The sequence below is a fragment of the Mirounga angustirostris genome, unplaced genomic scaffold (genome assembly GCF_029215605.1).
Source record: "Mirounga angustirostris isolate CCGP_5_RB_7025 unplaced genomic scaffold, mMirAng1.0.hap1 SCAF_9, whole genome shotgun sequence".
NCBI classification, from domain to species: Eukaryota; Metazoa; Chordata; class Mammalia; order Carnivora; family Phocidae; genus Mirounga; species Mirounga angustirostris.
This window is the reverse complement of record NW_026991717.1, coordinates 64,546,986-64,563,924: the sequence shown is the minus strand read 5'-3', so window position 1 is coordinate 64,563,924 and position 16,939 is coordinate 64,546,986. Positions and strand designations below refer to the sequence as shown.

The window sequence follows — 16,939 nt, the reverse complement described above, 5'->3', positions numbered from 1 at the left end:
CTGAGAGCCCACGTGGAATTGAAATCTACAGTTGTCATCTTGGCCAATGCAAATGTGCTTCACAGCTGACAAAGCGCTCCTCACACATATTCTCTTCATCTACAGATAACTCAAAATTCTCCATTCCCTCTGCATTATTAAACCTTTCGTCAGAGCTATCAGCACAGTGGCTCATTTAAATTTCCTCTCTGTTCTCTAGTTCCTAAAGACGTAGATGAGGAGAAAAATAGCTGGAACATAGGCAGGACAACACAAGGAAAAAAGTCTGAGGCTTGGACAAGCGGAGATGGAATCCATTCCTAATTTGAGACTTGGCCCAAATGAAAATCTCTTCCAAAAATGGGAGAATGTACCCTTTCCATTGAAATGCCCTCTAACACCCTGAAAATGGAACCTGCCAAGTATTTTTAGTGAACAGCTTTCATTACAGTTGCAGCTAAAACTTGATTCTTCTGTGTAGACACAGTGAAATCCAGCCACCTGAACAGAGAAGTTGGATTACTTATGTGCGGGTACCTCCCCCCATTGAGTACTACGTGTTTGGGGGCTGGGAAGCTTCCCAGGAGACTGGGGGCAAGGGGGAGATACCGATCCTTCAGAAGGCAGGCTGAAATTTTCACCTGCCTGTAGGAGAGAGGCAGGCCAGACGACTTGTGAGAGTCCTATTGGGCAGTGCCAGGACTGCGCTGTTTTGAGGACTTCTCAGCACAAGAGGTCAAAACCCCAGCAGACTGCTTTTTTGACCCAGATGAATATAGGATGATCAGTCTTTTCTAACTGGGATGCATGTGCTTATCAACAAGTCAGAGAAGAGAAACAACTGATGTGGGGATACTTTATAACAAACAGGAAGGAGATGTCACTATGGCCCGCAACTCTCCCTTCTCTACTTGGTAAGTCACTGACTGCATCACTCACTGGGATGTGCTTAGGGCACATAGTCATTTACTGTTCCTATATTCGTCTCATCCCTTCAAGTAGACTACGGGCTCTTTATGGTCAGGAACTAATGATACATATGTTGAAGCTCTGTTCCTAGCATGAGGTTGGGCACATAGTGGAAATACTTATTAAACTGAATAAAAGTTTGTTCCTTAAGATGATGACCTCAATGAGCAGCCTGTAAAGTACCTGTTACATGCAGTAATCCTAGCATAGAAATATGAACAACTCACTGGGGCTTTGTGGTTCCTTGGTTCCCGAGCATAGGAAAGCTCGTAGATTTCATCTTCAGTGTAGTAGAGATCCAAGGACAACTGCAGGTCAAAGCAGAACACGGTTATTTGCTAGGATGCTGTTTGTCTTTCCCAGGGCTGATGTGTTTCTCTACTCTCCTAGGCCATTCTAATGGTTTGTTTTTACAATTCACAAAGTTTGGAGGGTGTAACACTTACTACTGTAATAGGGCAAGCATTAGTTCCTTCTTGTTAAAGTGTTTTTAAATTGTGAAGAGATGTCAAGATGTCCTCTTTTAAAATATGATTTAATATCTAAGCCTTTAGAGCTTAGGCAAAAGGCCCTATCTGGTCAGATGGTCCATGCCTCACTTGTTCTCTACAACAGAACCCAGTTTAAGTGATAACAGATATTATTAAATGATATTAAGAGTTAATCAGTTTCATATATCTTAAAACCATAAAATCTAGAAGGGAGAGATCTTAGAAATAATCTTGTTCTTAACCTAGAGTCTGTGGATAGCTTCAAGAGGTCCAGAACTCCTATATATTTTTTATATTTTTCACAGTTTTCATCACATGATTTGTGATTCAAAAAAGTTAAGATCAGTACGTCTTTTCACAGATGATGTCTACGGCCAAGACCTGCTTTGGTCACCTCCCCAACTGCCGAAGGGCCTGGGATGTGAACCATGGGGCCCTATCAGAATCATGTGAGGGAAGAAGAGGCTGTAATAATTATGCCATTCTGCAAAAGAGCAGATTAAGAACTGTTTCATTTTAGAACTGCAAGAAGTTGCAAGTTATCCCAGAGACTCATCTCTGATTTACAGAGAAGAAAACAGATACAGAGTTACATGCCCACAGTCACACAGCTGGTGAACTACAGAATTGTGGGTCTGGAAGGGAGTTCATCTGATCTCACTCTGGACCCAAAGTGCAAATCTTGGTCTCCTGTACCACAAGTGTTCACCTATTCTTGACTTGAATGCCTCCACTTTGTTGTTGGGTTTTGTTTTTAACTCATTGCCTTACTCTTTTTTAAATGAGAATACACTGTCTCCTTCTCTTAGGAAGCTTTAGATCCTGATTTGCTATCAGCTCCTCCTGGAGAGTTTAGAATTGCTTTTGTAGAGGGGTAGGAAGGAGTTCCAGAAGTCCTAAGGGCATACTGTTTAAAAGCACAGCCTCTGGAGTCCCACCACCTGGATCTGAATCCAGGTTCTACTGCTTAATCATGTGTGGTACCCTGACCAATTATACCTTTGTGCCTCAGTACCCCTATCCATAAAACGGTGATCATCATAGTATCTACTTCCGAGAGTTTTTATGAGGATTCACTGAGCTAGTATCTGCTAGGCTGCAGGGAGTGGTGGGTGGCACCAGCTCGTCCTTAGTAACTGTCTCCTGTGGGAGCCTCACCGTCAGCAGGTGCACCAAGTCCTTGTTGGCCTCCAAGGGCGGGGCCACCTCTTGCAGCTGGACCAGTTCATTGATATGATTGTAAAGGGCCAGCAGCTTGTGGACATTGACCTTCCCATCTTCCAGATAGTCGGGCATGGCTTCGTACAGGGAGATGAGGTCCTTGAGGTGCACCCCCAGAATGGGGATCTTGAATTGGGTGCACTCCCCATAGGCCCGCCGGTAGTTGTCATAGTTTCTACAGGAGGAGAGCAGCTCGGTCATCTCACCCAGAACCTACAAAATAGAAGAGACCCAGTTACAGGTACCCACCAGGCAGCGTGTATTATCTGCAATACTGTCAGTCCCTCCCATGATTTCACCCCATCCCGAATTGGGCAGGAGGGGATTCATCTACAATTTGCATACTGTGACTCCCAAATTAAAAAACTCCACTTTATTTCAAATGTCAGTGTGTATCTACAAACACAAGGTATGCTTTACTTGATTATACTACATAACAGAAAAATTTTAAGTGTGGTCTTATCATTTTTATACTAATTTTTTAAAAGTAAAAACCTGAGATAAAAATTAAAAAGGTACAAGAATATATAGTACGCAGTGAGTGTCCCTCTGACCTCTGTCCCCCAGCCATGCAGCTGCCCTCCCTGGTGTTACCTGAGCACTTCCAGAGACACACGTGAAGTGTGCTGTTGAAGCGCTGACTATTGCCAACACGGGGAGAAGCTGTGGGACTTCAGTGGTCTCTAGCATGTTCATACTCTATGTTGTGCTCTGTGGGCCTTATCTCAGCGATGCTGAAGCGTGTGATACTGCATTCACAGACTGAAAACCCGCACCAGAGACCGATTCCCAGCAGAGGGCATGCAGGAGGATCAGGCGGAAGGCCTACGAAGCTCTTCCTGAGAGCCCACGCCCTGCCCCAGCCCTGAAAGGGGCACGGCTGCTCACCAGCACAGAAAGGGAGCGGCCAGAGCTGCGGTTCTCTACAAATACGCCTGGTTCAAGTGGGCAAGCAGTTCGCAGAACCCCAGTCCCCATGCATGACGACCAGCTTCCTCAGACGCAAAGACTGTCCACCAATCACGTTACAGCACAAAGGAACTATTTTAAATGCTGCTGGAAATTCTTTTAATAAAACTGTGGCCTAATAAGTACCACTTGTCTCCAGCGAAGGACTTGAGGCTTGGAGTTAGCCTCCCTCAATCACTATGAGCGGGCAGGAGAGCCTCCTTCTCACTCAACTCTCAGCAGATGGTGCCCGTGAGTGTGAAGTATGGAAGGGGCTCACAAGACGAGAGACTAACAGCAAAAAGGAGCTAGTTTTGCTTCCCTTGGGAGGTGAAATAAACTACTAGAGGAGCAAGGGGTTCTTGCCTTACTTCTGGCCTCACTAATCAGCTGTGCAGACCGCCCTGAGGGTCAAGCAGCTCCAGACATGGAAGCACTGCTGTGGGCTCCAAGCTGAAGAGGAGCAAGCTCGATCTTGCCAGCGAGACAGCACGAGAGCACGTTCGTCTCCATGACTGTCTCCCTCTGTCACTTCTGAGACATGGACAATCTTCTCAACGGTTCCACTGAGTTTCGCCAGAACTAGTAGGGAACTGGAAGGTGGGGGTGGGGTAGCATCCCCAGAGCTCAGGGTGGTGAGAGCAGGGATGACGAATCCTAGACTTCCCAAAAGCAGGTTGCACAGCTGGGAACAACAGGACAATGGGGCACAGACATGTCTCCCTAAGAAGAGCCTCCATGCAGCTCAGGAGGACAGAGGTGGGGGAGCTGGGGGTTGAGGTTAGTAAGGGAGGGCTGGGTGGTCCTCACGTGAGGCGGAAACGCTAAGAGAGCAGTTGTTAGCTAATCCATACCAAACAGCTGCATTTCTATCTTCAGTATATCTTAGTGGTTTGTATTCCTAATAGCCCCATGTTATGAAGAACTAAAGTCTATTCTCTAAAATCTAAAGAATGTAGAAAAGTGCATAGGGCACTTAAGAAAAATATTCCTCAGTAAGACACTATTACAAAATGGCACCTGAAAAGCTCATTTTCAACTCTCCAGAATGTCATTCTCCAAGAGGTCTGAATAGGTAGGTTTCTAATGTGTCACTCACTATACATATTTGACATACAAACTGAACTACAGTCAACTGAACCACTCTTTTAGGAAAACACTTTGGAATAAGTTGCTGGAGCAAGGGAGTCGGTATTACAGACCGTGACTCTGGCAGGACAGGAGAGAGGCGCACGGTATTGCAACTGACCGCAGGGACGCGTGCAGGGGACACCGAGGCCAGACTGAATCCCAGGCACTCTCAGACCTGGGATAGTCCCATCCTATGGTTTTCTGGGGGGTTGCCTCGCTAGTATTTTGCCTAATTAAGTGAGAAAGGATGAAATGGTTTGGAAATGCTCTCTGGGTTGCCTCTCAGTAAATGTTGATGCTGGTCCTGGGAATGCTGCTAAGGGGCCCTGGAGGAAGGAGGCAGTGACACTGACCTTATTGATTTCATGTGGGACGTGCGAACTTGTCTCCTTGAGCCTGGAGATTGAGCTGTGACAGAGCCCACCTATCACAGCCATCAGTGTATTGAAGTTCTGCAGCTGGTGGAGTTTCTGCGACATAGAAAAGAGAGGAGAGTAGTCCATGTACATGTCAGTTACGCGCCTCCCCACTCTGCGCCTCGAGTCTTCCTAATACCAGTCAAAGCCTAGCAGTCAGGTGTTGTACTTTTCTGACCATTTTCCCCTGTAGCCTTAACTTCAGACCGTATCTAGCAAGGTGTCCTATCTCCCTTCTTTGTTGCACCAGTTCGGCAGGCCATCCTCTACATCAGTGGTTTCTAAGAGCCACCCAAAGTACTTGCTTAATGCAAAGACTGCTGGATCCAAGTGCAGCTATTCTGACTCCTGGGATCTGGGGCTGAGCTTTGGGATAAACCTTCAGTTAATATCAGAGCAGGTGGGCCATGTACCAAACTTTGAGAAACGCTGCTCTTGAACCTCTAGAACTAATAATATTTTGTATCCTTCATTTCAAATAACCACTTTTATTTTTAAGGCAAAGACTTTGTCTTACTCTCTTACACTGTGCCAGTGCCTGCCCTGGACCATCACCGGGAGAGAGGGGCTAGAGTCTCTGCGGAACGTCAATTACGTGTTCCTACTACCTGCTTTCCTCCCACCAAATGCCTGAACTCTGCCTTCAAACATTAAACCCAGCCGTTCAACACAGTAAGGGCTCACAGACCTAAGACAGCTGAGGTAGTCCAGCCCCAGTAAAACCTGGGAAACTGCCCTTTCCTTTGCCATGTGGGCCAGATTTGGGGAAACAACGTAGGTTGGAAAGCATCTGCTGCATCTGTTAAAAGATCTAAACAGATCTTGGGGCGCCTGGCTGGCTCAGTCAGAAGAGTGTGTGACTCTTGATCTTGGGGTCGTGAGTTCGAGCCCCATACTGGGTGCAGAGATTACTTTACAATAAATAAATACGTAAAAAAATTTTTTAAAGATCTAAACAGATCTAAAAGTGTATTCTGACCCCTGAGATAATCAGTATGGTCCTCACCATATTGCCCTTATGTAGGAAACAGAAAAGTCACCATATCTAAATCTGGGACAATTCACGTCACACACTCTCTCCTGTGGTTCAGGAGGGGGAAGCAGCTCTAACGGACAGACTGGCTGAGGGGAAGAGGGGATACTTTACCTCATAGCCCAGGTCAAATTCTTAAGCTAGTCACTGACCTGAGCCACCTGGATGAACTTGATGAAGACTTCTGCCCGGAGCTGTGGGGTGGGGCGGCTGAGAACCATCAGTTGTACCCACTGGGAGATGCCGTTACACAGGGCGATGGACCGCTCCATGGTGGGGTTCTCCTTCACACAGCTATTCACGAGGTAATTCTGATAATCGGAGAACTGGGGAAAAAGAAACCCATCAGGACTGGCCCTCTGGTCCTCTGGGACATCTGAGAGGCACATCACTTCTGCTCTGTTGATGGTTCAGTTGATGCTACGGGACAGAGGAGCTCTTGGCCCCCCTCCTGCATGTCTTCCACTTGGCTGATGGGAATGGTGGGAAGGAAATCTTTCTTATCCTACCCAAAGCATGGTTTCTCTACATCAAAAGTCATTAGGCCCAAGGGGATGTGTCCACACACTAGTTAATCCAAATACTGTATTCCGAGTGGATAATGATACTGTCCCTTCTGAAGAATACAATATAGAAGAGAAATCTCAGTATAGACAGTCCCTGACTAGAATGGTTTCACTTAGGATTTTTTAATTGTACAATGTTGCAAAAGCCATATGCATTCGTAAGAAACCATACTTTGAATTCTGAATCTGGAACTTTTCCCAGACTAGCCATATGCAGTGCGAAACTCGTGATGCTGGGTGAGTTGCGGCTCCCAGGCAAAAACATGATCACAAGGATAAATGACTGATACGCTTACAACCATCCTGTACTCCTGTAAAGTTTTCACTTTTGTTTGTTTTTCACTTTCAGTACAGTATTCAGTAAATTACGGGAGATATTCAGCTTTTTATTACAAATAGGCTTTGCCACAGATGATTTTGCCCAACTGTAGGCTAGTGTAAGTGTTCTGAGCACACTGAAGGTAGGCTAGGCTGAGCTATGTATGATGTTGGTAGGTTAGAGGTGTTAAATGCATTTTCAACTTGTGGTATTTACAACTTACAATGGGTTTATGGCCCAATAAACCCATCGTACGTTGAGTAAAATCTGTACTAGTTCTAGCTCCATCGCTGAAGTTAAGGGGAAAAACAGACAATCCTCTCAAAAATCTCCTCTCTCTTCCCCCCCACCCCCTGCACCCCCAACTGTTTTAACTTAAAAGTGGGATCATGAACTCTGCCCTATCTAGGGTCACAGAGTTGTTATGAACACAACAATGTCTGAAAGCACTTTAACTTTTCAGAGTGCTGCCCACGTGAGGTGGTACTGACAGGATAATCATTAACCTCATGCTACAACAAACCTGCTTGGATTTCCTCTGACTCACCAGCTTGAGCAGAGGCCACATGGTTAGCTATTCTGGAGTGACCACAGTTTTCCAACTGGCCAATGGCACTGACCATGGCTGACCGTGATCGGCTCCTGTGAAAGCGGAGCTGTCTCGGCAGATCACTGGCTAAGCAAGGATGCAGCCATCTTGTCCCTATCCTGGACGATCCTCTGTTCAAGTGGTAGAACCAAGAGGGAGGAGCCCTCTACTCTGCTCCAACGGGCCTGGGGAAGGTTTTGGTGTGGTATCCCAACTATTTCGAGCTCTCTGCTTCCGACCTCCCCCTTGAAATCAGATGTGACATGGTTGAGCCAGTGATTGCTGATGGGTGGAAAACTGAGCAAAAACGACTCAAGAGGGACACATAAGCAATCTTACTGGTTCTGAGAGAAAGTCCCGGTGACTCACTCCAGTGAATACAATTATATACCCCTCCCACTGTAAATAAAACATCAGATCCACTTATTTTTTAGAATTAGTACTATAATAGTAAGTACTATAAAAAGCAGAAAATATCAAATGCCACTCCATTCATAGCAGAGAGAAATTTCCCTCCAACTACAATGGAGGGACATATTTGGGAAAACTGCTTAGAACTGTGTAGGAAAAATGAAAATATGCCCCCCCCTCCCATACAAATCCTCTTCTATGAGGGGATGCCACCTAAAAGCAATGAAAGTTCACACTGATGTTTTCATTTGCAAATGGAGCACGGCCTCCAGCTGGGGGAGCACTAGCTCCAAGTCCTAGGGATTCTCACTCCTGCCTCCTGGAGGCTGCTGCAGCCGCCCAGGGCCCACTGGGGCCCCGCAGGGCTCACGTTGCCTGCGTGCTAAACGGCTCTTTTCAGTGTCCTTCCCTGGGACAGGGGAGGCACTGCCAAATGGAAACTCCCCAGGCGGAGCTTCCTAATCGGGGCCTGCAGTTTTGTGGGAGGGGTGCTGGTGGGGACCCTGGGGGGCTGGTGGGGATTAATGCTTGGAGGCTTGTTTCCACATGGGAGCTGGGGGGAGGGGGAGCCTGGCTGAATGGCTCAACCGCTGGGTGAAAACAGGATGACATCAACATCACGGGAGAAAAGATGAAATAAACTCTGAAACTTGGTTTGTCGTTCTTCCAGACACAAGCAGCCTCCATAAATTGGAACTGAGCGACCAGGAGGCATGTGACTCCAGCCCCGGCTCTGACTGTGATGAGCTGAGTGACCTTGTTCAGGCCACTTTCTGAGCAGCCCCCATCCCCTCATCTGGGGAACCCCGGTCATTCCAAGAAATGTATCCGGCAACTAGGTATGCTCTATTTTTAGAGCAAAGCCGAAGACTGTACCTCTGGGAGGGGTGGGGACTGAGTGGGCTAAGGGTGTCACTTCTCAGGCAAGCAAGCACACTGGCCGGCCGGGGCGGGGGGGGGGGTCTGATGGCATCTGACATGTTGACAAGTTCTCTTGTATAGAACCAGTGTTCTTTGGTATCACATACGGAGTTTTAAGGAGCAAGGTTTGGGACAGCCTGGTTTAGATCTAGAATCCTGGGCCTGGTCAGCACTACTTCAAGAACTTCGGGATATTCTGGGCTAGGCCATTAGACCCTAACTTTATTTTAGGATTTCCCCAAGCCACTCAAAGCCTATCTCAGAATAAAACTCTGAGAAGACATATCTCCGTTTTCTTTTTCCTTCTTTTTTTTAGGAAAGTTTTAAATTCTGGAAGCTTAGGTTATGAGGGGTAAGAGGCGTGTGCGTGAGTGTGTGTATGCTGTGCGTACACGCGTGTGTGTCTGTGTGCAGGGTGCCCCGGGGGCCCACGGTACTGTCACTTGAGTGAGTGGTGGGGTAGCACAGAGGATGGGAGAAGGGGCGCAGAGCAGAGCTACAAAGAAATTTCTAGCGTACCCATTTTCTAGACTACATGAAGTCTGACGGGAAAGTCCCCCGGCTCTGAGGGGGCCTCCAGGGTTAGGAGGTGGACGGGCCTTATTTTCTGAAATAACCCAGGGAAGTTTCTCTCCTGCCCGTCAAGTACATACTGATATCCTCCGGAAGGACTTGAACTCCAGGTAGGTGAGGTGCTCCGACAGCTCCTCGGGCTCCAGGTGATCAAAGAGCAGGGAAACCTTACGTTTCTTGCTGGTGTTTGATTTGATCCTTTGGGTCAGTTTCCTGGACCAGTCCCGGGCATTGCTTTTGTGGGTAAACATGAAAGGGAGAAGAAGAGGAAAAGTAAACCAAAATTACTTTTTAGTTCAAGTAAATCCATTCGCATTTCCCACAAGGATATACAAAGCACCATGAATTAGCTAACTTTCTTCCACCAAAACAAAGCGTTAAACGGTTTCCCACTTTTTTTTTTTTCCCCCTATGGCACCAAGTAGGAAAGCCTTGCTGGTTTTCAGTGAACCTTCGGAACATGTCATGGGACCTGGGTAAGACGTGTTTACTTTAAGGCCGTGGGAAGGAAAGTAAGTCTCAGGCATTGGTCGCAGTGTCCTGGCCTTTGATCCTTGCTCCTCTGTCTAGCCCCTGGCATCTCTGCTCTCTCCATGCCTTCTGCGTGTTCCTTCGTTCTTAGGACGGTGATGGGGATGCTACCTCAAGGTTTTAGTAAGGCAGCATTCCACAAACTGAGAAGCCACGCTGCGGGGAATCGTGCAGGAACATGTGGTCACTCGGGGCAGACTTGGGGCATTCTCCTCAAACATTCCCAGCCACGGAAATGACCAAGGAAGCCTAGCTAACCCTAGAGTGCCCTCCACCCCCACATTTTCTTAGAATTGATCCATTAGTTTTCCTAGAATTGATCCTTAGTTTCAATTTCCTTCACTAAGGAAGCAGCCATTTTGAGAGGCAGCGGGGTGCAGATCTGTTTCCCAAACTGGTATTGATGGGAGCCTTGTCCCTTGACAAAGGATTCTGCGGTCAAGTGAGTTTGGGAAAGCCTACAGATTCTGGAGCCCTGTTGGCCAGTGAACGGGTTATAAAGTGAGATGCCAAAGGGAAGCTTAACTCACTATTTCTTAAGTATATCTGCTCAGGCAATATCCCACTGGCTACTTCCTAAAGAATGTACTGTGGGAAATCTCAGGAGAGGTCAGTCAGCGAGGGACACGGTGGGACAAGGAGATCGGGGTCTGAGAACTGCCCTGTGCCCCAGGTTCTACATCTTTTAAATGAGAACACTGTTACTTTGAAATTTTCTCTTATCTTTCAAGTTGTAGATTCTAAGCAGAGAAGTACAGAGAATCCAAACCGGCATCTGCAGAACGATATCCAGGACGATGTAATGTGATCCTAAGGTCATTTCTGTGGGGCTGTGGCTCAGTGCACGGAGGGCAGTCCGAGCCCAGCTTCCCTCTGCTACTAATTGTGTGACCCCAGCCAACCTTGCCAAGCCTCGGGTTCCCAGGATGTTGCATGGAACGATCCCTAGAATATGCTTCGGTCCTAGAACGCTATATCCTAGGGATTTCTGTTATTCCAAAATAAAGTGGCCATGTTGCGAACAGTGTGAGAGAGAGAGTGTGTGTGTGTGTGTGTGTGTGTGCATGGTTCTCCCAAAACTAGGAAAGGCCCTCATTTTTCCAGAGTGGGCCAATGTCATAGACAATGTCATAGACATGTGTGTCAGAGATAATTACAAGGAATACGGTTACAGACAAACCAAAAGTGCAAAGATGGGGTAGTGCATCTGTAAATTACACTTTCTCATATGCAGTAATCTCAGCTATTCCTGAGAGCCTTCCCATCTCTGCAAGTCTAGGCGTCTCTTGTAGACATCCATATAAGTTAGAAACCCTCCGCTCAATCCATTTCTCAGCAGTCCCTTCCCTGAGACTGTGGCTGCTGAGGAAGCATCTAGTGGTCGTACTTCCAGTTTCTCATCATCTGGATTCATTGTAGTCACTATCTCGCTACCTGGTTTCTTCTTCACTGGGACTTTTTTTTTTTTTCCCCTTGCTCTTTGACATTAGTCACTCACAGCTTTATCACCAGTGGGGCTTCTCTGCTTTTCTGCTAAACGTCAGTCTTTTCACTCTGGGGCTACAATTTGAGCCTGCCTGAGGGGCTTCCGGGAGTGGGGAATCCAGCCCTCCCAGCAGGGGGTCAGAGGCCTGGCTGAGCAGCCCAGGAAGGAGGTGGTTTGGAAAGATTAGTCAAAACCTTGACACTCACATTTGAGTTGTGTCGATCAGGTGGCAGTGTAACTCCTCACCACTAGCCTTCACCAGCTCCTGAAACTCCTCCATAGTGTTTGTCAAGCTGGCATCCATTTTAAACATGATCCAGAATTCTGTTATCCAGTACCTACGAGGTGGGAGTTAAAAAACAAAACAAACAGCAATCCAAAACTGAAGCCAAGAACTCATGCTTTTTGGTGGGTTCTTCCCACGAAGAGGAATCAGAAAAAGACAGAAGCTGCTTTGTCCTTCTGCATGCCTGGGAATACAGAATATATATTCTATATATAGAATATAAGGGGGTGGGGTGATGGTGTGGGGGATGGAAAGAAAGCCACCTGCTGACAGTCCCCTACCCCTCCACACACCACATGCTTTGACAGGATAGGCACAGCACAACAGAAAAAGCGACAGCAAAGATTTAGGCACTATCAGGTGTATCCGAGATAATTACAAGGAATACGGTTACAGACAAACGAAAAGTGCAAAGATGGGGTAGTGCATCTGTAAATTACACTTTCTCATATCTTACAAATATAGTACCATGAAAAATAATGTCCACAAAAAAGTTTTTAATGATGAAAGAAGATTCCTAGGATATAAAATTAAGTGAGAAATAAAGGATACAAAAATGTATTTTGACCTCAATTATGTTAAAAAAGAACTGCTTAGAAAAATGACAAAGGAAATATTCCAAAATAGTGGGATATGAGTAATTATTACTATAGTTATACTCTTTACTGTACTTTCCAAAATGCTCTAATATGAGCTAGATTACTTTAATAATTCCCTTTCCAGGCTGTCCAGAGGTGTTCTATAGACAGGACAGGAAAGGTAGGGAGCATGAAGAAAGAACTAGAATCCCTTGCTTCAGCCTTTCATTTCACCCAACTCCACAAGTCCCAACTACACGTAGAAATGTTACCTTACAAAATAGCAGATCTTCAGACAAAGCCCTGGTGAGTTCTTTGCCAAGGCGTCCTTATAGGTAGGGCTGTGGTTAAGGGAAATAGAAGCCTCTGTCATAGAAACCAAACAACTTCTCATCTTTGGAAGTATTTGCTAAAACACCCCCCCGCCATATTTTCTTATTTTTTTGGCCATAGGACAAAAACCAACTTGATGTGTGCAGTTGTGTGCGTTATTAGCACCTGGAAGGGTGATGATGGGGACTTTCTGTGGAGCCCACACCTCCTTATGGAAGGAGGTCCCAACATCTCCTTTGCAGAAGGGGAAGTAGGAAGCCAACAGTGTGGGAAGGTCCTGGCATAAGCAGCCTATCTGAATGGCAAAAGGGGCACATGACCTCCTACCCATGCCCAAGAGATGTGGAGTCCCACTGAAACAACTTTGAGGAGCCCCTTCTCTTAAAGTGTTTCGAGGAATGGATAAACAATTTGTGCAGTAAATGAGGAGGGGGAGAATGAATGAATATTCAGATAGACTGTCATGATAATTAAGGGCAGTAATGTGAAAAATGACAATATATGCCTGCAGGAGGTAAGCAGATGGACCTTGGAAGTCGTGATGGCAAGTCAGACAAAGCCATGTGATTAATCCAAAATACAATCAGAGATGGCACTTGGAATATTCCATGAGAATGGTGCCATCCTAAGAATATGAGAGAATAGTAAGATCCCATTACGTTGACCTCTTTAGAGATCCGTGGAGAGAATATTTCATTTATTTTACAAGCCAAAGAAATGCAAAATCCAATCCACTGGTACCCTGGGTGGGTCTACCATCTCTGGTCACCAGACTGAGGAATCAGGTTACGTGCACCATGGGCCCTGCCAGGCTGTACCCTCTGTCCCTTCTAAACACTGTGCTGTCATAACTTCGGTACGGGGTTCAGTGACTTCCTGCAGCGCCCCTGCCGGGAGTCCAGTGAGTAAGCTGGCAGAAAGCTCAAGTAACTGGGTGGGAGTGGTCTTCCTTCAGTGTGCATGTGTATCTTAAATCCCAGAAAATGTAGAGGTAAACAGAGCAAAGTGAAAGTCTACATCCTAGGATCAGTGCTTTTGATTAGGAAGGAATCTGAGCATTCGGGGATTTTATATCCCTGTAATGTTTAAGAGTATATTGGCATGATAGTCTCGAAACTTCCCTTTATAATTAAGTGCTAAAGCACTTGTGGTTTTAAATTGAAATTTTATTAAGTTTAATCATGGCTTTGGAACTTCTAAAATGATGTTAACTGTTTATAACTTTAATAGTTATAAAAACTATTTAGAATTCAGGAAGGCATCTGAAGTATTTAAAAATCATTCAAAATGTAAAATTCATAACTGTAGTTTACAATCATCAGAAGCATTTAGTTAATGAGCATTATTCAAATTAACCAAACATTTTTCAAGGCCCCTTAAAAACGCTTGGTGAAACATGCTAGACTTACAGAAAGAATCATATTTGCAAACTAAACTTGAAGCCCTAAAGAAGAGCTATGGCTGTAAAATTGGTACTTTTAATAAAATCACTTAAAAAAGTAAATTTTGATAGACTTACTGCCTATAATATCTGTCCTCAAAAGCACCAAAACAAAAACAAAACACAAAAACACACATTAACAGCAACACAGAAAATAAAAATAAGTCCAGGCAACTGGCAAACCTGATGAACTAAAAGGCTCTGTCTGACGCCTGCCTTTCTTTGGGCATAAATAAGAGTGAAAACAAGGACTTTACGCGTCTTTAGGCCGTATTGCTGAGGACATGCCTGCCTTCAATGCAAGAGCTTTAAGCACAAGGCACATTCTAGATAAATATGGCCCAGATTCTCTATTTTTATTATTTGATGCACTTGCTGAAATTTTTATTCTTCCTTTTTAATGAGGAAGGGACGGAAAACGTACTTCTCTTTTAAAACCAGCTAAGTAGATCTGTAAATCAACACAGTGCCTTTTACTGCGGAGCTTTCATCTGGTCGCTCCCTGCCCATCCCTTGTCCCTTCCAATGTCCATCCCTGTGGTGCGCGGTGGCCAGTGGCCCAGCGTGTGGGCAGGACCTGAGTGAATTGGTCGGTGTGCACGCCAGCTCTCCGTGCACAGGGCCAGGCAGGACGCCGGGCAGGAGGACACAGCCTCCCCCTCATCAGATCCCCTAAGCCACAGCAGAGGCAGCCCTGGAGTGAGGCAGGGCACCTGCTTTTTCACGTGGAGCGCCGAAGCAAGCGCCCAGCATGTGCAGTATCAGAGGCTCCAGCATCTGCCTCGAAGGGGTTCAGGTCACTGTTTGCTGGAAGCTTCAGGCTCCACACATTTTCCTTCTCTTCACAGCCGGTATTCTGACTATACTTTTCAGGCACTTGAGCCATTCAAAGCGTGTTTTCAAATCTTTTTTAACGATGAAAAACCAGGAAGCATCAAGGAAACCGTGAGCTTATGTAACTAATAATTTTATTACTTCCAAGTCAGAAAACAAAAGAGACACTAAACGTGAAGAAAAAAATCGTTCTGCTGTCAGTGTTTAACCTGGGCTTCAGTGACAGGCAGTCTTACTTCATGTTCCCTTCTTAGAATCTCGTCCCCTGCCCCAGACCAAAGCCTGAATTTCTCACCTAAAAGTGTCCAGTGTTTTGCACCCATAGTCAGGCAACATTTGTCATGTACTATCATGAGATGGCCCCTGAGGTAAGTTCTAGAGAAACAAAGATAAATAAGCCTTGGTTCCTGATGCTGACGGACACACAGACTAGTGGGGGAGACACATACACGGGTAAGTTACAGCATATACATTTTTAAATCTAGGTTAAAAATATATTTATGTTTTTTTCTTGAGGTAACTTACAATTAATTTTTAGTACCTTTTAACTTTCTATGTTACTAACACAAATCAAACTACGCAGCTAGACACAAAGTTTCTGCAGTGTACTTGAAATAGTCATCTATAGGGTGCCTGGGTGGCTCAGATGGTTGAGCATCTGCCTTCGGCTCAGGTCATGATCCCAGGGTCCTGGGATCGAGTCCCACATCAGGCTCCCTGCTCCTTGGGAGCCTGCTTCTCCCTCTGTTTCTCTCTCTCTCTGTCTATCATGAATAAATAAATAAAATCTTTTTTTTTTTTAAAGATTTTATTTATTTATTTGACAGAGAGACAGCAAGAGCAGGAACACAAGCAGGGGGAGTGGGAGAGGGAGAGGGAGAAGCAGGCTTCCCGCAGAGCAGGGAGCCTGATGTGGGACTCGATCCCAGAACCCTGGGATCATGACCTGAGCCGAAGGCAGACGCTTAATGACTGAGCCACCCAGGCGCCCAATAAATAAAATCTTTAAAAAAAAAAGAAATAGTCATCTAGAGAGACCAGAGCACGTATGTAGCACACCGCAAAACTTACAGACTGAAGTCTGGGTAGATCAATTTATTTAGCTAACAGAGTAAAAATACTTGGCACTTTCTGCAATCGTAGATGAAAAGCTTTTCAAAGCAGATTACATCCAGACCAGAGACGTGAGAGACACTTAAGCAATACAAAACTAAAGTCACAGGAATTAGATTTTCAAAGCACTAAGCACGCTAGATGTGTTTTTAAAAGGGAGGGGTGTGTGGAAGGCTGAAAACGACAGGAAAGACTTCACAGAGGGGTCTGGAAGGAGCTGCTAGGCACTGAGGGAGGAAGAGGCCATCCAGGCACAGGAATTGTAAGAGGACCCGGTCCAGCTGGTGCATGGGCAAGTTGGGTGTGGGGGAGACAGGGCTTCTGGGAGAGCTGCAGGGGGGAGGAGAAGGGACACTGGGGGGTCAGACCGTGGACGCCGTGGCCTGGCAGCTGAGGAGCTGGGCATTACCCTGCAGTCTGCCGAGGCTCTGAAGCAATGGCCTTTGCGATCTGCTTCTCTGGAAAGTAACTTCAGAGGCGGCTAATGATTGGGGGGTGGGGGATGCTAGCAGCACGCCAGTGAGGACAGCAGTCCGGGACAGAGAGGGGCCTAGGAGGGAAGATGGAGGCCCACACTAAGGCCGTGGCAGGGGGATGGAGAGAAGAAAGCAGCTAAGAGTCATTTCTTAAGTAGAAGCCCTGGGATTGAGTAATGGACTCCGTAGGAGGTGAAAGGCGGGGAGGAGTCAAGGGCACCTCTGAGGTTTCTGGTTTGGCTAAGTGGATGGGCAAGGACACCACAAACTGAAAGTGAAAATGAAAATGCAGGT

General features: G+C 46.1%; 1 protein-coding gene across 1 annotated transcript in view; it reads right to left on the bottom strand.

The window, feature by feature from the left end:
• RASGRP1 (RAS guanyl releasing protein 1) overlaps window positions 1–16,939 on the bottom strand; it is a 78,393-nt gene that overhangs the window by 15,308 nt on the left and 46,146 nt on the right. The window contains exons 4-10 of the mRNA XM_045901753.3: window positions 12,721–12,783; window positions 11,791–11,922; window positions 9,648–9,801; window positions 6,341–6,514; window positions 5,093–5,209; window positions 2,598–2,873; window positions 1,176–1,256 (exon numbers count right to left, since the gene is read on the bottom strand). Of these exons, the coding sequence (XP_045757709.2) occupies window positions 1,176–1,256; window positions 2,598–2,873; window positions 5,093–5,209; window positions 6,341–6,514; window positions 9,648–9,801; window positions 11,791–11,922; window positions 12,721–12,783 (997 nt within the window). The remainder of the gene's footprint in view (window positions 1–1,175; window positions 1,257–2,597; window positions 2,874–5,092; window positions 5,210–6,340; window positions 6,515–9,647; window positions 9,802–11,790; window positions 11,923–12,720; window positions 12,784–16,939) is intronic.